General features: G+C 45.8%; 1 protein-coding gene across 3 annotated transcripts in view; it reads left to right on the top strand.

Annotated features, from left to right (window-relative positions):
* The first annotated feature begins 292 nt into the window (after positions 1-292).
* LCMT1 (leucine carboxyl methyltransferase 1) overlaps positions 293-20401 on the top strand; it is a 41333-nt gene continuing 21224 nt past the window's right edge. Inside the window, exons 1-4 of one of the 3 annotated variants that reach the window (XM_042971505.1) lie at positions 442-543; positions 10623-10707; positions 16673-16764; positions 19195-19316. In XM_042971505.1, the coding sequence (XP_042827439.1) occupies positions 525-543; positions 10623-10707; positions 16673-16764; positions 19195-19316 (318 nt within the window). In that variant the 5' untranslated portion in view covers positions 442-524. Of the gene's footprint in view, positions 544-10622; positions 10708-12415; positions 13192-16672; positions 16765-19194; positions 19317-20401 lie in introns of those variants that run through there. The other 2 variants (XM_042971504.1, XM_042971506.1) reach the window with 2 other exon arrangements.

Raw genomic sequence — 20401 nt, 5'->3', positions numbered from 1 at the left:
CACACACACAAATGAGTAAATGAATAAATAAGTAAATAAATAAATAAATGAATACCCAATGCACTCCCAGCGCACCCACGACCACAATTCCCAGAAAGCATTGCGGTGCTCTCGTTTTGCGTCCACTTGTTTCCTTCCCCTCCTCAGCCTACTTCCGGGTGGTGTGGGCGGGACCAATAGAGCTATCCAGTGAACCGTTCCCGGGGCTAAGGGGGCGGAGAAATTGTCCAATGAGCGTCTGGGCAGAGGCGCCAATGAGCGGGAAGGTTGCTGGGGCAGCTGACGTGAGCGGCGTCACTGAGCCGCGCCCGCTGAGGCCGCTGGAGCCCAGCCCCTGTCTCCAGCCTTCTCGGAGGCTCGCTCCTTTCCAGGGCGTTTGTGGAGCTCGCTTCCATGTCCCCGGTGGGCACGGCACCCCGGAACCTCCACGCCCATGGCCGCTAGCCTGAGGAGGCCCTCTTTCTCCGCCTGTTCTTCCTCCTCAGCCGACCCAGACGACGAGGGGGTGCGCGGCACTTGCGAAGATGCTTCTATATGCAAGAGGTGCCTGCCGGCGCGGGCTTAGGGGCCAGCGTCCCTGGGGGGCTGGGGCCTAGGTGGGAGGCGGGCCTGTGATGCCAGCGTATTAGGAACATCCTGGTGCGCCGGAAGGTAACCGTCAATTTCGGGCGACCCTGGTTTCACACCTGTGAAGTGCACAGAGCAGCGGTTCATTTATTTAACTGGTAATTGTCTTACTCTGCCGTGTGTCAGGCCTGGGGAGAGCGTGACTGGGAATCCGGCCCTAAACCAGGCACACGGGGTCTTGTGGCCTTCGTGAGGCTCAAGTCTTCCTGGGAGACAGACTGCACTTCACAGACAGTGAAGCAAATAATTCTAGTCTTGAGGACTTAGAAGTGCAAGTTCTTCCTATTTAATAGGTTACGTTTCATTGGGGGTTGTTACGATCCCCATCGTGCCCCTGAAACTCAGGCCAATCGAGATGGGGGGGTGGGGGGGGGGAATGGCCTGCCGGGGCCCCATAATGTTGCTGTGCAGAGCCAGCATTTTCCAGAGCTCTTGCCTCTATGCCACAGGGGTCTACATACTTGGGGGTGTAGTGAGGGCAGTATCGTGAGCACAGACATGTATCACACACCTGGAAGCGCGAGGCTCGAGTGTACTTTATTCATTCGTTCCACAGAAATTATTGAGCGTATCCGTTGTGCCAAAGCCTTCTTTTTTGAATGGTTGGTGGGTATTCAGTTATTGGGAACACATGATGAAAGGACTGACGTGGCGTCTGAGGGCAGCACCATCTCCTCGGAAAAGACAGGAAGCAAATAATTCCCTGTGAAATCCATAATTACGGTTTTGTGTTGAGTCCTGAGAAATACGGCATGCCATTCGAGTTTGTCATTGAGGCAATAATGTTGAAGCTGAGATCACAAGGCTGAATGCAAAACGGGGATATAGGAGGGTGTTGGGGCAGAGCAGAGGAGTGCGAACTGTTAAAGGAATGGATAGAATGCCCTTGAAGCTGGGGCCACTAGGGAATGGAGGTGGGGAATGCCAAGGTTTTGGGTTAAGGCTCGCACTTTTTGTAGGTTCTTGGAGACTAAGCGTAGTGATTTAAAACATGGACCTTGGGGCCGGGCTCTGTCAAGCTGATCCTAGCTCTGCCACTAAACCATTCTGCATCAAGTTTTTTGATCGGGCTCTGCTGCTGATGCTGTGACTCCCTCTCTTTCTGCCCCTCTCCTGCTCATGCTGTGTCTCTTTCTCTCAAAAAATAAATAAATGTTAAAAAAAAATTAAGAAAGAAAGAAAGAAAGAAACCACAGATGCTCACGTCCTACTCTAGACTCACGGAATCAGAATCTGCTGGGATAGGTCCTGGGCTGTAAAGACTGGGCGTGTTTGCCATCTGGGCGCATTTCATTGAAGCTTCTTTTGCACTGGCCTTTCCCTCATCTGAAAAAAACACGCAAAAAGATTTTAGAATTCTTAAGTTAGTGTTTTAAGACATGTTGTAGGTCTCTCTCCTTCAAGTTCTGTGATATCTTCACCGTAATGTGTTAAACCCTTCAATCTTGTCAAAAGATCACGTTATTAAATAGGGATTCCTTGCATGAACCGTGGGCTGTCTGTCGTCTGAGTTTTGAAGTGGGGGGATAACAATGGTAACCCACCTTCGGGATGTAAGGATTCAATGAGATCACAGACACGAGGCAGTTAGCACAGGATCTGGCACAGCGTGAAGCCTTCAATAAATTGTTACTACTGGTTTTGATTTCCCTCCATTCCGAACACTGTTTGGTTGAAGTTACTGAATATGTCATACCTGTGGATCAGGCTGGTTCCCCCCGCCTTAGGTTACGGCCATAAAAGCCCTAATTTAACACAGGAGCCAGTTAGCTTCCCAGGACTCGTGCGGTTCTGTTACTTCTCTTGCAGGTTGTTCCCTCCTTCCTTTCAGAGCCCTCCCGGGGATAGTAGTGACGTGAACGGTGTCAGACGGCTGTCGGCAGGATTAAATGTGGCGCGCTCCCCACAGTGCCTGGCACACGGCAGGTGTCGAAGACTGGTGGTTATTATCAGCACTGTCCCAGTCGTCATCGTCAGTGCCGTGACCATCAGCATGGGCCTGTGCTCTCAGTCCTGCGGTCCTACAGTGAGAACTCTTCTGAGCGGACATTCTGGGCTTATGCTTAAAAATTCCATGGGATTCCGCAAATATTTTTCCAGCACTTACTGTGATCGCTAACTCTCGCCACTACCCATCTCCCCTCTCCTTGTCTTCTCAGTCCTGTGCTGCCCGCCCAAGGCAGTTCCCTCTGTTGTTTACCCCTGACCCCCTCTCCCCAGACCCTCCCTGTGTCCTGGGAAATTCCCACTCCTTAATCGCCAGCCTCGTCTCTTTCCTCAGCCTCTCCTTAGCCATCTCTTCCCTCTCTTTGCTTTGACCCTGGTCCTTCCCCGGGGATATCCTTTTTTGAAGTCCTCTCAGATGGTGCCTCTGTTTTCTCATACCCCGGGGTATGAGATTTCAGGATCGGGGGTGCAAGATTTGTGTCCTTGTTCTTTGACCCCCCCCCAACCCCCCGTTTCCTTGAGATCCATGGTCCCCAGGCGGAGCATCCTCTCTTCCTCCTCATTACTGTTTTCTCCTGGTTATTAACTTGATTCGTGGACGCCTTGGGTGCCTGGCCCACAGTCCTCCTGTCTGTCTTGACCTTCTTGCCATCAGCCCAGTCGGCTTCACTGTGCGTGTGGAGGACCCAGGCTACACACAGGGCACTCATTTTCTGGAACGCCTCGTCTGTAGCGATCACCTCTTCTCATCCATGTCTGTCACCATCGCCGCGGTGGCACCCTGCGTTTCCGCCCTGGTGCCGCACCACCTGATGCGTGAGCAGCGCGGCCCCTCTCGACCCCGATCTCTGCTTTCCACCTTGCTTGGTCAGTTATTTCTGCTATGTCCTCAGGGTGTTTTTCTTTAGGACCTGAGGGTTTTGTTTTTTTTTTTTTTTTCTGTCCTTTAGATGCCACTCTAGGCTGGTATCTCTGAGTAGAGCTTAGAGTTTCCCCTGAGATGGCCCCCTGAGAAGGACAATGGTGGGGACAGACTTGTAGGAGGTGAGGGAGGGAGCCCTGTGGATGTCTCTGGAAACGGTGTCCCAGGCAGAGAGCAGGGAGGGTAGGAAGCCCCATGGAGGGAGCAGGCCTGACTTGTTCCAGGAAGGACCAGGCCAGCATGAGGGAGAAGGAGGTGGGCTGAAGGGGTCTTAGGGACTTGTGGTGGTGTCCAGTGGAGAATTTTGAACCGAAGAACGAGGTGACCTGACTTGGGTTTTAATGGGATCACTCTGGCTTCTCTGTTGAGAGCAGCCTGTAGGGAGCAAGGACGGAAGCAGGGAGATCAGTTAATAGGCTGATGGAATATTCCAAGACAGAGGCGCTGATGTCTTGGGTCAGGATGGTAGCACCGGAAGGGCTGAGAATCGACCAGATTCTGGGTACGTTTTGAAGGAGGAGGTGATGGGATGTGTTGACAGATTGGATGTGGGTGAGGCCAGTGAGTGAAAGAAGAAGCCAAGCCCTCTGGCTCATCTCAGATGCGGCTCCCACCAGGAGGCCCCTGACACCTGCAGACCAGGCCCAGCCCCTTCCGTGTTCTCTGTGCGTGTCCTTGGCGGTAGTCAGTCCAGCTGCGGCGTAGGCAGGCGTAGTGTTGAACATTTGTCTGCCCCCGCGAGAAGAAAGGTGCGGGGAATGACCGTGTCTGCCTTAGCCACGTGCCTGCTAGACCCATTTCTCAGGCGGCCAAGTGACGAGGAACTGAATGCCGATGCTCAGGGTTGCACTTCCTGATGAGGTCTCAACATTCTGCTGTTCTGTTTCACTGGATTTGAGTGGTCTGTCTGTTTTAGAAGCCAGGCCAGGGGCTATAAGACTGAAATCCTGTTGTAAAAATTACAGAAGTTAATCGGATTTCAACCGAATCCAAAAATGTCCCCCTTGAGGTGCAGGTGGGTCACAGGATCACCTCCCTGGAGAGGCGGCATTTTCCCAAGGGCCTAGGCCTTTCCAGCACACGGATTGCATCTTTGCAGCCATGCCCAGAGAGCAGGGCTTGAGATCGTGATCTGAATATTTGAAGGTGGGGGCTGCTGCTTTCCATCCTCAGAGAAGATGTGTCACTTTAGAATTAGAATATTCTGGCGAGGATAAATTAGCTGCCCAACTTGCCCATCACGAAGGTCCCGTAAATCGTGGATTTTCTGCAACCCTCCTCATTTTTTCAAAAAAGCAACAAATTAAATTTTGGAAAATATCTATGAAAAACAATGGTTTCTAATCTAGAATACTAATTGTTTTTAATGATTATGTTTTTAAGATTTTTTCAATTTTTTAAACATTCTTATTATTGATGTTTTGTTTATTTATTTTTGAGGGGGGAGGTGGAGGAGCAGAGAGAGGGTGAGAGAGGCTCCATGCCATCTACGTGGAGCCCAGTGTGGGGCTCGGTCCCACAAACCATGAGATCGTGACCTGAGCCAAAATCAAGAGCCAAGCGCTTAACCAACGGAGCCACTCATGTGCCCCTAAGATTTTTTTTTAAATTTTTTTTGTTATTTTTTTAATGCTTATTTATTTTGAGAGAGAGTGTGCCCGAGCGAGCATGTGCAGGCGGGGTTGAGGAGGGTGGCAGAGAGAGAGGGGGAAGGAAAGAATCCCAAGCAGTCTCCACTCTGTCAGTGCAGAGCCTGATGCGGGGCTTGATCTCACAAAATGTGAGATCATGAGCTGAGCTGATACCAAGAGTCGGATGCTTAACTGACTGAGCCACCCAGATTCCCCCCCACCCTCAAGATTTTAAGTAGTCTCTACACCCAACGTGGAGCTCAAACTCACAACCCTGAGATCAAGCATCACATACTCTTTGAGCCAGCCAGGTGCGCCTTAATGGTTAATTTGTTAAAGGGCAAAAGTGAGTACTTTTCCCCAACTCATTAGTCTAATTTGAATATACTGTACATATAAGTTTTCGTCTCCATTTTTTTTGTTGGTGTAATGGCTGAACAGTATTCCACAATATGGTTTTAGTTTATGTGACTGTTCTTCTGTTCATTTGGGTAGCTATGATTTTGCTATTAAAGCGGGGCTGCAATAAACATCTTTGCATGTGCGTTTCAGTTTTCCAGTGAGATGGATTTCAGGGGAGAAGCCTTTGCAAAGTGGTCCTCGAAAGAGGTTGTGTCCGTTTCTGTTCTCATGGTAAAAGAGATGCTAAACACAGAATATTCTCAGTCTCTTAAATTGTTTGTCAGCTGGCAGGTGGATAATACCTCTTAAAATTTTTTATTTTATTTAGAAAACTTTTTTATTATACTCACTAGTAAGACTGAGTATTTTTATTTAAAAAAAAAATTATGTTTATTTTTGAGAGAGAGAGAGAGAGAGCAAGCGGGGAAGGGGCAGAGAGAGGGAGAGAGAGGATCCGAAGCAGGCCCTGTGCTATTAGCACAGAGCCTGGCACGGGGCTCGAACTCACAAACTGTGAGATCATGACCTGAGCCGGAGCCAGACGTTCAACCGCCCGAGCCACCCTGGCGTCCTAAGACTGAGCATTTTTAGTTCTCCACTATCTCTGATATTTTTTTACATGAGCCTTTCTCCTTATCATTTTCCTAACTGGGTCTTTGGTTTTTTGTTTCATTTATGTTTTTATTGGTCTGTAAGATCTTGTCATATGTATGGTAGTAGTCCTTTGCCTACGTATGTGTTCCATTATTTTCTCTCAAACTGTTGCTTGTCTTTAAGATGAGCTTGTACCATACATTTCATGATGCAGAAATTCTGAATCTTTATGGTGCCAAATCTGACAGTCTAACTTTATGGCTTGGGGCTTTTGGGTAACGTTTTATGAGACCGTTTTCAATCACTGCCTTTTCTTTTAGCACTTTTATGGTTTTGGCTTCTATTGCTTAGAGCATTCATCTATCTTTATAATTTTGTATAAGTTAGCAGTTTTTGTTCCTACACTGTCCGTTGATGGTCTGTATCCTCCATTGTTTTGAAATATCACTTACATACTAAATTCTTATTTATACTTTAGCACAGCAATGCGTAGATCATTCTTGACTTCCAGTCGGAATTGCTTTTTTCATTTCGATGCATAAACATTTTGACTTGCGAAGTGTTAGTCGTGACTTGCCAAGAGCTCCTCTAGCTTGGGGTAAAACAGGGTTGTATCAGGGACTAGCACAATCTCCTTAGTTCATTTGAGCAGCTGTACTCCAGGAAGAAAGAAAAGAAAACGATACTAACAAAAGCATGTGTTTGAGTCTGTGAAAGCAATAGCTTTTCAGGGAGTCCCACCCTGTAGACTTCTACATACTTCTCATTGGCCAGAATTGGGCAGGTGACCTCACCCCTAGCTGCAAGAAAGTGTGGGAGGGGAGAATTTCTCACGGGGCAGATTGATACCTCAAACAAAATGGGGGTAAGGAGGAAGGGGTAAGTGGATATTGAATGGGGAATATCCCCCATCGGAGGGTCAGCTATATTGCTCATCTTTCTTGTTCTTCAGAATTTCCCCAGGTATTCTTAAGAGACAGAGGGAGAGGGGAAGGAAGAAAATGGAGGTGGGAGAGCAGGGGTGAGAGGGTGATGATTTATAAAATAAAATGCTCAGGTCTTTAGTGTTCAGTTTGATGAGTCTTAACAAGTGTATATGGTTGACTCTTGAACAACATGGGTTTGAACTGCACTTATATGTGGCTTTTTCAATAAATGCAGTACAGTACTCTAAACGTATTTTCTTTATGATTTTCTTAATATTTTCTTTTTTTTAGTGCTTATTGATTTTTGAGAGAGAGAGAGAGAGAGAGAGAGCGAGCGCACACGTGCATGAGGAAGGGAGAGGCAGATGAGGGAGAAAGAGGTCCAAAGTGGGTTCCGCACTGACCGCAGAATGCCCAATGCAGGGCTCGTATCCATGAACTATGAGATCATGACCTGAGCTAAAGTCAGACACTTAACCAACTGAGCCACCCAGATGCCCCTCTTAATATTTTCTTTAGCCTACTTTATTGAAAGAATACAATATATAATAAATCTAACGTACAAAATACATGTTAATCAACTGTTAAGACTTTGGTCAATAGTAGTCAATTTGTAGTTAAGTTTTTGGGGAATCAAAAGTTATACTCAAAGTTTTGATTGCACAGGAGGTTGACACCCCAACCCGTGTTGTTCAAGAGTCAACGTACACGGTATATCTGTGTACCACCGCCCAAAACAAGATATAAAATATATTTGAAACTCTAGAAACTTCCCTTGTTATATGTTTCTAATTAGTCTCCTTACCCTCACCAGTCATTTTCTGGTTTTGAAATCTGTGGTAGATTAGATCTGCCTGTTTTCGAATGTCATAGAAATGGGGTCATACAGTATGTATTATTTTGTCTTCTTTCACTCAACTGTGTTCCTTGAGATTCATCCATGTTGTTTGCGTTATCAAAGATAAAGCCAGGGGCACCTGGGTGGCTTGGTCACTTGAGTATCTGACTCTTGATTCCAGATCAGGACATGATCTCACGTTTTCTGGGATTGAGCCCCATGTCTGGCTCTGCATTGACAGTGCAGAGCCTGCTTAGGATTCTCTCTCTTTCTCTCTCTCTCTCTCTCTCTCTCTCTCTCTCTCTCTCTCTCTCTCTCCCCCACCCCCTGCTCCTCCTCTGCGTGTGCATCCACGCACACACACAGTCTCTCAAAATAAATAAACATTAAAAATTTTTTTAAAGATAAAGCTAGATACTAGTTCACGTGATGAGGACAGAGTTTAATCAGTAATTAACTATTCCAATAAGGAAAAGAGTCCAGAGTGAATGAAACTCAACTTCAGTTTGTACAGAGGAGATTTTATCGTTTTTTATTTATTTTTGGCACAGAGGGAGACAGAGCATGAACGGGGGAGGGGCAGAGAGAGAGGGAGACACAGAATCGGAAACAGGCTCCAGGCTCTGAGCCATCAGCCCAGAGCCTGACGCGGGGCTCGAACTCACGGACCGCGAGATCGTGACCTGGCTGAAGTCGGACGCTCAGCCGACTGCGCCACCCAGGCGCCCCATGTACAGAGGAGATTTTAAAGAGAGAATGAGGGAGTAAAGTTGGGGGTGAATAAAGTCAGAAGTAAAAAATTACAAAATCCAGGAAAGGTATTGGTTCATGTGAAACCACCTGGATTTGCTCACTGGGAGACAGGGACCTGATCTTTCAGTTTTGGCTAGAAGAAACAATGGATGCTTTTGGCAGCCTTGAGTTTTCTCGGGCAGGCACTAAGGGGTACCGGAATCATCCTAGGGGTGGAGCCTTGAGCTGTTAAAGTCTACGTTAGTGTTTGTTCGAGTCTCTATACAGTAAGTCAAGGTTGAAGCCTAGTCGAGAAGAGGGCTCGAGGAACCTGGCTAGAGTTTGGTCAAGGAAAGGGTCTTTGTCAGTGTAGTTTGTTCCTATACATGTATGAATACACCATGATTTGTTCGCGTGTTCTCCAATGATAGGACATTTGAGTTGTATCGAAGTTTTTGGTCATTGTGAATAGGCTACAAGGGACATTCTTATACAGGTCTTCAATTTCTCTCAAATAAATGTCTAGTAATAGAATTGCTTAGTCACAGGGTGGGTATATATTTAACTGCTAGACTAATTTCCAAAGTGGTTTATCGCTTTACACTTCCCACCAGCAATATATTGAAACTCCAGTTGCTCAACATCCTTGTTAACATTCTGTATTGTCAGTGAGGGTGAAAGAGCATCTCATTATGGTTTTAAATTGCATTTCCCTGGTGACTAGTGATCTTAGGCATCTTTTTGTGTGTTTATTGGACATTCCTACATCTCTCGTGAACTGTCTGTTCAACATACATGGGTAGGAAAATTAAAATTGAAAATATTGACAATAGCATCCAAAAACCTAAAGTGGGTAGGAATAAATATAACGAAAGACGCAAAACAACTTTACACAGAAAACCGTAAAACACTGTTGAGAGGAATTCAAGAAGACTGAAATAAATGGGAGATACGCTTTGTTCATGCATTGGAAGATTTGATGTTTTGAGATTCCTGTTCTCCCTGACTTGATCCGTGGAATCAGTGCAATCACCGTCAAAATCCTAGCCATCTTTTTTTTTTTTTAGAAGAAATTAACAGATTGTTTTGAAAATGTATATGGAAACGTGAAGGGTCTTGAATAGCCAAAAAAGTCTTCAAACGAAGAGCAGAGTTGAAGAACTTAAACTGCTTAATACTGCTTGATTTGAAGACTTGCAGTAAAGCCACAGCAATCAAAGTCTTTGGCATAAAGATAGATCAGTGAAACAGAATAAAGAGTCCAAGAAATAGACCAAACACAAGTACTGCTGGTTGATCTTCACCTAGATTGTCAAGCCAATTCAGTGGGTGAAAGGGACGTCTTTTTAATGAATAATTCTGGGTAAAGTGGATATTCAAGTGGAAACCAAATGGACCTTAGCCCCTACCTCATTCTGTACACATGAATTTGGGATGGATCATAAACCGAAATATAACAGCTAGAACCATAAATCTTTTAGATGAAACCATGAGAGCATATGTTGACAACCTTGAGGTAGGTAAATGTTTTGGATACAGAACCAAAAAAAGCACTAGTTACAAAGGAAAAATGGATGCACTGAGAAAATGATCAGGCAAGACAGACTGGGAGAAAATATTCAGACTACATGAGCTTAAATGTTTTATTTTTTCCAAAAGAACTTTAGCATTATTCAGGCCCATGACATCCTGTTACTATATTCTGTATTAACTGGGTTTTTTGCTTGCTTAAGTCAGATATGAGACATTGTACCATGGGAACTTTCTGATTGACTTCTCCTACTTAACTCACTCTCTTGTGAATGTTGGTTCCTTTTTCATAAATGCCTTGCCCACTAGTCAATGAGTACTTACAGTGGAGGCAGTAGATTTTAGGACATATTAATCCTTGTAAAGTAATTGGGTGTTAGCTGAAGCCAAAAGGCAGTACCAGTAGCCTCTGTTAGGAAGAAACGATAGCGTGTGAGTTCATTGAGGCTCAGTTTTGTTTTGTTTTTTTTTAGGTGATTCAACACTTAAGGCCTTGCGGATCTACTTAAGAAAGCAACAGAGCTCACAAGAAAGGAAACAAACTGAAAGTCTGTTTAGGTACAAAGTCTGTTGCCCTTAAGACTTTGCTTCCTGCCTTCCATGTATAACCAAGAATAAAACTACCAAGAAATAGAAACAAAAAAAAAAATGAGACTAAAAAAAAGAACAATAAAATTAACAATAAGAGGTAGAGCAGTATCTTAGGCTAGTATGCAGTATGTAGTTCAAATTTCAAACTTAAAAATTGATGCTAAGAGTATCGGATTGATTTTTGCAATTGCATTTAAGTACATTGTATATATGTGTATGTGTGCATACGTTACATATATATGTTTAATGTACATATATATGTGTGTGTGTGTACATATATACACACACACGACCACGTAAACACACACACATACACACACACACAGATATCATTTAAGCAGCTGAAGTGTCGGGGGAGGGATCCAAATCCAGGTGAGTAAATAGGTCGAAAAGCAATAGAATGAAATTTTCTTTTTTTTTTTTTTTAATTTTTTTAAAGTTTATTTATTTTTGAGACAGAGACAGAGCATGAACAGGGGAGGGTCAGAGAGAGAAGGAGGCACAGAATCTGAAACAGGCTCCAGGCTCTGAGCTGTCAGCACAGAGCCCGACGCGGGGCTCGAACTCACGGACCGTGAGATCATGACCTGAGCCGAAGTCGGCCACTTAACCGACTGAGCCGCCCAGGCACCCATAGAATGAAATTTTCTACAGGGTTCTGCAGCTTGAGGGACCGACCTTCACCTTAGTCTGTAAAGCAGTGCCTTCCACGGGGGGTCATTATGAGGGTTGTAGGCGTTCCGTTCCTATCGGTCAAGCATTTGGACTGATGCCTGGCATTGTAGTCAGCTCTCAGGAGTGTTGATAGAAGTAAATGAACCTGGCCTTGATCCTCACTGGCTGGGAGAGCGCGGAGGGCCCCTGCCCTTTCCTTCAGATGAAGAAATCCCTGGCGGAGAGCATGTCACACCTTTCCTGTTGTAGGTGGTACTCATGCCTATAGGGCAGAGTCAGTAAATGCTCTCGAGTGAGTAGGCGGTTGGCCCAGATCAGTGTTTCCCACGGAAGGAATGTGAAATGACTTTAGGTGGCACACAGATGTTTGAAATTTTAATAGTTACGTATTTATTATAGTGTGTGTTATAGGTAGCACGTCAGACCCGAGTACTAAAAAAAAGCGAGTTGATTTAGAGAAATGTTACACTGAACAGGTGGTACGTGAATGTCATGAAAATTTCAAAAGCAATAGGGATTGACCGAAGACTGCGAAATAGGTCTTTCCAAATCGGAGATTTTTGATTCTTTGGGTTTTAAACAAAGTCAGGATACCCAAAAAGAGGGGATATTTTCTGGGTTTGGGCAACAGAGGACTGTGGTGGGGACAGACAGACAGCAGCGCTAGGTGCACAGTGTCAGTGTAGAGGCGACCACTGTTCACCTTTTGGTGCCTACTCTGGGAAGTCTTGATATGTGTACTGTACATGTATGTATATTCACGTGTACGTGAATGTACGCATTCATCTAACAGAATTGGGAACATTCTGTACGTAGAATTTTGTAGCTTGCTTTGTTCACCTGATACCGTGACCCCAGGTTCAGTGTTCTTACCGAAACCTTTTTGTGTTCATTCTTGACTATTTCCTTAGGGTAAAATCCTAGAAGTGGGATTGTTTGGTCATCGCGTAAATATAACTCTTCAGCCAGCAGCCGAAGTGCCTCGTGGCATGGCAGTGACAGTTTACAGTTCTGGCGGCTCAGCTGCCCTCTTTCTCATCCTCACCAAAGCCAGGTTCTATTAAACGGTTTTGTTGCTGATTTGATAGCAGATTTACTGCTTGCTGTTTCTGCTTTCATTTTGCATTTTTTGGTTTCTTTATTTTGTATATTCAGTGATCACTTGGCTCTTTGGTGATCTGCCCATTTTTGGCCTTTCTTCGGGGATATTAGGATTTTTTTCCTTACTGATTCGTAAGTTCTTTATGTTTTCAGGATGTTACTATGTGATGTCACAGGTACTTTTCATCGCTTAATATTTGCCTTTTGCTTTGCTTATGATATCTAAGCTCACTGTTGCTCACGTGGTGAAGGCAACACTGTATTTGATCCATGCCGTGACACACGTTCTTACGTCTTTGCCATCAGCTGTGACTTATTCTCGATGTGTCCCGCAGTCACTGCCAAGTCGCGTTAGAGTTGTCATCACCTGTGCGAGTGGATGTGGTCATTGTTGCTTGCGGCAGGGCCGGATGACTACACCGTCAGCTCTTGGGTGCTTCTGCCCACGTGCCTTTTAAGGGCCATTTGCAGAAGGAGCACAAATCCTGATGCTGTTGGAGAACCATCCATGGATACCTCCTGATGAGATCAAGAAAGGCTCAGTAACAAAACCTGCACCTGGAGGGTCGGCAGCGTGGAAGGAAATCTTGGAGAGGATGATGGTGATCTCTTGGGGATGCAGCCTTGCCAATGCCCTTGGCGGCCCGAAGGTCAATATTGTGTGGAAACTCACAGGTACCCCAGAAGGGAAGACTTAACCCTCTTACTGCATTCATCCATTTCCTTTCAATCCGCTCAAATAAGCATAAAAGGGCTTTTGCAGGAGCGTCTGGTGGCTCAGTCAACAGAGCATGCAACTCTGGATGTGGTTGTGAGCTCAGGCCCCACGTTGCACACAGAGCCTACTTGAAAACTAATTAAACAAACAAACGGGCTTTTTCCAACAAGCACAAAATTAAAATTGTAAGCAATAAGAAAAACATTAACTAACTGGCAGTGTTTCTTCTTTCCTTTTTCAGTCTTATAATTGATAATGTCTTAGATGAAATATGGCATATAGTTCATGGAGAAAGAGTTTAAAACATAGAGATAAAACACACACACCAGAAATCGCCAGTACCCTAGTACTTGTCCTTAGATACGCACATACGCACATACACGTGTTCACGGGCACATTGGCTACATCGGTTTTTGGCCCAACATTTTTCCATTCACGGTGTCTTGAACATCTTGGCATGTCTGATCCTTCTAGTTCATATCTGAGATGACCGGTTAGTGGTTCCTTGTGTGGATCCACCATGTTCAGCTGGACTCCCAGGGGTGACAGAATTCTAAGCTCTGAAACAGGTTGCCCATCTCCCTTTGGAACTCCCCATCAGCAGTGCCCGCTAGTTCTTTGACCCGTACTCTTCTTAGCAGTGCTCTGTAAATCTTCTCATGTTAGCCACTCTGAAGGGCAGATCAGTGACATCCTTTTCCTCCCAGAACCCACTGGCAGTCTTCTAGATCTGGAGACCAGAAGGAGACGCATGTTGGAGACATTAGAAAGTGGGAGTCGTAAGGACTCGTGACCGGATACGTTTGTGTTCTGTCCCCACCTGTTACGTTTGTGCACCTCGCCGTGGTTTGGGGCCGCTGCACGTGGCTGCAGAGGTCTCTCCCTGGCTCCCACCACCCGCCTCTCTAGTTTCTCCTGTTTCCCCGCTGTTCCCCAGCCTCCCTGCCGACGTTCTGTTCCTGGAACATTCCAAGGCGGTTCCTGTCCAGAGCATTTCTGTCTGCTCTTCCTCCTGTCTAGGACACCTTTTGCACAGCTTTCTCCAGTTCTGTAAGCACCCAACTCAGCCCATTCCCTTTTCAGAGAGGCTTTCCCTCTCACATTCTCTAACGTAGGTCCGTCTGTCCTCCATGCTGTTGTCCTTCATCTGTCACAAGCCCTTCCTTATCTTTGTGGCTGGTTCACTACTGTGTCCCCAATGGCTGGCACTTAGCAGACACTCACCAAAGATGGCTTGATGGAATCAATAGTATTAACTTGACGGAGAATACAGTTGAGAGGAGCGGAAACTGCTCCTTGTCATCCAGAGGAGGGCGGTAGCAAGTCCAACGCAGAGCTTGTGGAGGGGGGCAACTCGATCAGCTTTTCAGCAGCTAGGGCTGCTGGGCATTGGAGTGACTGCCTTCTTTGTGGTGCGTAGTCAGGCAGAGGCTTGGTGTTGTTGAAGGATTCTGGCATCGGATGTCAGGGTTGACCAGGTCAGTTCCAAGGCCCCCTCCAACCCTTACGTCCATGTTTGATGTTCGCATCACTAGTCTGTGGTTCTTGGACTGCAGACACGGCCTTTACCACTAGATGGCACCAGGTGATTCCTTTGAGGCCGGTGCTCCTCAAATCCGCCAACAGGGAGAACACCATCTTCTCTCTTTTTTTACTTATCAAAGTGTAGTTGACATACAATGTTACATTAATTTCAGGCGTGCAACATAGTGATTTGACAAATCTACATATTACTCAGCCCTCACCACGGTTAAGTGTCGTCACATCTGTCACCGTACTGTTACAACAGTATTATTGACCGTATTCCCTATATTCTACTTTTCATCTTTGTGCGTTACTTATATGACTGGAAGTTTGTACCTCTTAAGCCCTCTTTGCCTATTTTGTCCATCCCCCCGCCCCCTCTGGCAACCACAACCTTGTTCTCTGTGTTTAAGAGTCTATTTTGTGTGTTCGGAGAACAGACTTTTCATTGCATTTTACCCCAAACACCCACTTCAACAAAAGCTTCACAAAACCGTCTTAACTCTTACAGTGTGGAATGCATACTGATATTGTCTATTTCACTCTATTCGACTGCATTTTCACAGATGGAGACTTGCAAACTACTACACTGATTTTATTATACGGATGGGTCATAATTCATCATTTGAAAAGCACCGTTTTAGACAGCCGAGCCTGTTCACACTTGTAAAACTTGGACAGTCTGGGCCCGTAGCAAATCGTGTCCCTTAATGAGTACTTTGTGCATTTCCGTGCTGACTTGCTGCCTCGAGAAGCCAAAAGTATGTGCTTCCTTGTGTGTGTGTGTGTGCGCGCATGTGTGTGTGTGTGTGTGTGTGTGCGCGCGCGTGCGCGGATGTGTGAACGTGGACATGAGAGAGACTGGGGGGGATAGGTTTGTACAGGATTAGCAGCGACCACAGTCAAGGCAGCGATAAGCCTCGTCAGTGGACGTAAAGAGAAGATGTCTTATCTGCCTCTGGGAGCTCAGACTCTAGCTGGGTAACAGTCACTCACCCCTTCCCCTCTCAGCTTGGTCGTCAAGAAACACGGAAATGAGCTCCTACACTCAGGATATCACTTAGGATGCTTCAGGGTGTAGCAGGTAACAGAAGCCTGACTCCGTTCGGTTTAAGCGATAAAGACATTTAGAAACTCTCAAAATGTCTGTTGAGAGGTAGAGCGGGGTGCAGGCCCACAGTGGCTCGGCCTTAAGGATCCAGGTTTCCTCCATTACATGTCCTTGTCCTAAGGCTGGTTCCACTCATGGTTGCCAGGAGACCTTAAGTGGTCATTGGGGTTTCAGATCCCTGGCTTAGAACACTAGAATTTTGATTCCCTGTCGTGTGGCCTGGGGAGAGGTTAGGTTACTGTAGCATTTTCCAGGTTGTAGTGCATGCCAGAGAGGGTAAGCTACAACGGCATTTTCTAGGTTGTAGTTGTTCTGTTTATTTGTTCCTGGTTTTTCCTTTTACTCCTTAAGGGACGTGAAATGACAGAAATGACAGAGCCGGGGGAAATACTTACGGAGTCATTAGCGATGTTTACAAAACAATTCTAGATCTCCTTTCCTGTGGACCCAGAACTTCTGGTTGAGTAGAGTTGTCTGAATAGTTCTGGCCAGTGAGTTTGCTGAGTGAATAGATGGTTGCACGTCTTCTGGGTGAGCTATGAGGTGAGGTTATATGCTCTCCAGGGTCCTGGAAACGGAATTAGCAGTCAGAATAAAGAGAGGTGACACATGGCCGCTGTGGGAAGGGTGAGAGGAGTGTAAGTGAGCACTCGGCGGATGGCTGAGTCTGTTTACATTTGTAACGGAGTGCTAAATGGGAGTGTGTTGGCCTTGTGAAGTAGATGGTTTTCCTCCTTGACCTGGTTCCTGAGAGCCTGAATCTACTGACGTCTACTCACCTGCCTCCTTTTTATCCCTTCCAGGTTTGCAGTAAGCATTGGCTACTGGCATGACCCTTACATCCAGCATTTTGTAAGACTGTCTAAGGAGAGGAAGGCCCCCGAAATTAACAGAGGCAAGTGACCCCCTCCCTTCTCACTATTCCCTCATCAGCTGAGAGGCCTGGGGTTTTAGGGATTCATTCTTTTTTTTTTTTTTTTTAAACAATACAAATTTATTATCTTACAGTTCTGAAGGTCAGAAGTCAAACACGGGTCTTACTAGGCTAACATCAAAGTGTCATCAGGGCCGTTTCTTTTGGAGACCATAGGGGAGAGTCTATTTCCTTTTCTTGTCTACCTTCTGGAAACCACCTACATTCCATGGAAGATGGCCCCTTCTCCATTTCAAAGCCGGCAGTAGAACATAGGGATTCATTCTTAACATGAGAGTTGCAGTGTTCCTTCTCTCCGGTAGTATATGAAAGTGCTTATTTCCCAACATCCTCACCAACACAGTGTATTATGAAACTTTTCATCTTTGTGAATCTGATACATGAAAAATGGTATCTTACAGTAATTTTATTTTAGATTCCTCTTATTTTTGGGTGAAGTTGAAGATCACTAGGATTATTTTTTTAATATATTTTTTAAATGTTTATTTTGAGAGCAGGCGAGCGAGCGAGAGTTCACTTGCTTGCAAGCAGGGAGGGGCAGAGAGAGAGAGAGAGAATGAGAGAATGAGAGAGAATCCCAAGCAGGCTCCATGCTGTCAGCACAGAGCCCGATGTGGGGCTCAAACCCTTGAACCGTGAGATCATGACCTGAGCTGAAATCAAGAGTCGGACACTTGCTTAGCCAACTGAGCCACCCAGGTGCCCCAAGATCATTTTATATGTTTAAGAGCCATTTATATATCTTTTACTGTGAACTGTCTGTTCATGGAAGGAATGACTTTTTTTGGCCTTGTTAAAGTGATAGTAACACTGTTAGGCTGTACAAGTCATTTCTATCAAGGCAGTGAAAGGATTTGAGACAGGAGGGTGACTTAGTCTCAGCTAGATTGAGAAATTGGCCAAATGACCCTAGTTCTTGTGGGTGCAGGGCATCTTGGCCCTAAAGATGGATCCTATGGGTAGTTTCAATAAGAAATGCAAGAAATTTTAAAGTGGTGCTTCCTGAGAATAAGGACATGGTACTTACTTTGAGCTGAGGGTGAAACCAGGCATCAGTAAGATTGGACGAGGCCTGGCTAAGAGGCCTTAAGCCTCCCTCCTGCGTTCTTGAGGACACTTTCCTAACAGACGCTGCAGAGGCAGGGCCCCAGCATGGTGCCCTGGGTGCTGGGGGCCCTGGGCAGCAGGTCAGCCCTCCGGCCTTCCTTCTTCCTCTCCCTGGGTTGGCATCGCTAGACTAGGGCCCCACAGTAGGAGAGTGCTTCCCAAACAGCGTGTGGGGAGCATTTTAAAAATTTTTCCAATGTCCAGTCCATTGCGGATGATACTCTGTAACCCACGGTAAAAAGGATTTACTAGAAAAGTAAAATGGAAGAGACACGTAACGTTTACTTATATTTGAGACAGAGAGAGAGACACAGCATGAACAGGGGAGGGTCAGACAGAGAGGGAGACAGAATCTGAAACAGGCTTCAGGCTCTGAGCTGTCAGCACAGAGCCCGACAGGGGGCTCAAACTCACAGACTCTGAGATCATGACCTGAGTCGAAGTCGGACGCTTTACCGACTGAGCCACCCAGGCGCCCCAAAAGAGACATGTAAAAAGACAAGCTCAAATTATTTACTAGTAGAATCCACAGACATGAAATCCCTATGTCAATTTGCAGTAAGTGTCTATAAATGCCACTCAAATTTTGTTTTTAAAATAGTAATACTGTAAGCAGAAGGGCTTTAGAACCCAGATCAATTTTATCTTCCTTTGACCCTCTTTTATTTCTTGTCTCCTCTGTTCCAGCTTCCCACGCCAGAGCTTAACAAGTCAGTTTATTAGGCACCATTTGCCTGTGCACCGCCCCCCGCCCAACCCCGCCTGTGATGTTTTACAAACATCCAGGCTCTAACCCGCACAGGATGGAGATGAAGGGAGCACGCTAAGAAACATGGCTGTCTTTGCTTTGACATTTGTCTGCCCCATTTCCTGACCCCAGAATACTTTCCAGACGGTCTCCCAATTTTGAGTTTCAGCCGAATTCTGAATAGCTTTCACTTAGCCACGAAAAGACACATTTCTAAGAGGGACATTTAGATCCCATGTTTTGATGTAAACTATTTTTCTTTCATATGTAGAATTGGGGGGCGTTGCGTTTTCCTTAAGGTAGTTGATCCAACCATTAGATAGATTGTGCTTATTTTGGTTCAAATGGCTTTAAAAAAAAAAAAAGAAAAAGGAAGAGAATTTTAAAGTCATTACTTCTCCCATAAGGTCTCTGGATAACCTAAACCGCTACCCCTGAAGAAGGGCAGAAGGGTTGTGTTTTGTCCTCCTGGTGTGGTGAACTTTGCAAGGCTTATTTCCATCATCACTGAGTCATGGCTTGTCTCTGTCTCTCAGGATATTTTGCTCGCGTCCATGGCGTCAGTCAGCTTATAAAGGCATTTCTACAGAAGACAGAATGTCACTGTCAGATTCTAAATCTTGGGGCTGGGATGGATACCACCTTCTGGAGACTAAAGGTAAATTAAAAAATACCGCCCCCTTGTTTCCCAATTGTTTAATTTTGTGAAGGTTCCCAGCGGGTTCAAAAATGTCAGGGGCGCCTTGGTGACTCTGTCTGTTGAGCACCCGACCCTTGATTGCGGTTCAGGTCATGATCTCTCGGTTTGTGGGTTCAGGCCCCGCATTGGGCTCTGTGCTGACGGCACAGAGGCTGCTTGGGATTCTGTCTCTCTCTCACTCTCCCTCTCTCTCTGCCCTTCCCCCATCTCTCTCGCAAAATAAGTCAATAAACATTTTTTTAAATGTTAGAAATATATTCAAAAGGAATGCGGTGACTGCCTGTCTCGCCTCCCTGTCCCCATCTGCTTGCACCTGCTGTGCAACCACTGTCAGCCATCAGTACGTGATGTCACCAGGGCCCTAGATATGTGCCTTGCTTCTTAGCTCCTGCTGTTACAAACAGGGGTTTTGATAAAAATCCTTGTATACATTCTCTGCGTGTGTGCGAGAGCCCTGCCAGTGGAGTAGCTGAGACCAGGGGCCCATGCATTTGCCGTTTTGACGACAACAAAAGATTTTACTGTCGTCGTGACGGTGTCTTCAGTATAGTTTGGAGATTTGCAAGGCTGTAACATGTAACATGACACAAAGCCCTTTAAAGTTTAGTTATTCATTTTGAGAGAGAGAGAGAGAGACAGAATCCTAAGTGGGGCTTAGATGCGGGGCCTATCCCACGGAGCACGAGACCGTGACCCAAGCCGAAATCAAGAGTCCGAGCCCAACTGCCTGAGCCATCCAGGTGCCCCTCCATTCTCTGATTTGGTCCTTCACCTCCTTCGTTAGGGTTCAAGAGCAGATATAATTACACTCACTCACAGAAGAGGAAATGGGTCCAGTTAGTGGCAGAATCAGGACCACAGGCCTGGTCTTTGATTCCGGGCTGGAATTGTAGCACCAAACCTTTTCTCTACAACGATCTCACTGATTTGCTTTCATTGCTTTCTCTACGCAATCTCACTGATTGCGTTTTCTTTTTTGTAGGTTTGTACAGATCTCTCTGGGTTCTTCTGTCAGGTCGGTCATGTGGCAGTCATGGGTACGT

The sequence above is a fragment of the Panthera tigris genome, chromosome E3 (assembly GCF_018350195.1).
Source record: "Panthera tigris isolate Pti1 chromosome E3, P.tigris_Pti1_mat1.1, whole genome shotgun sequence".
Lineage (NCBI taxonomy): Eukaryota > Metazoa > Chordata > Mammalia > Carnivora > Felidae > Panthera > Panthera tigris.
Note: the sequence above shows the minus strand (reverse complement) of the source record. Positions and strands in the feature narration are given on the sequence as shown.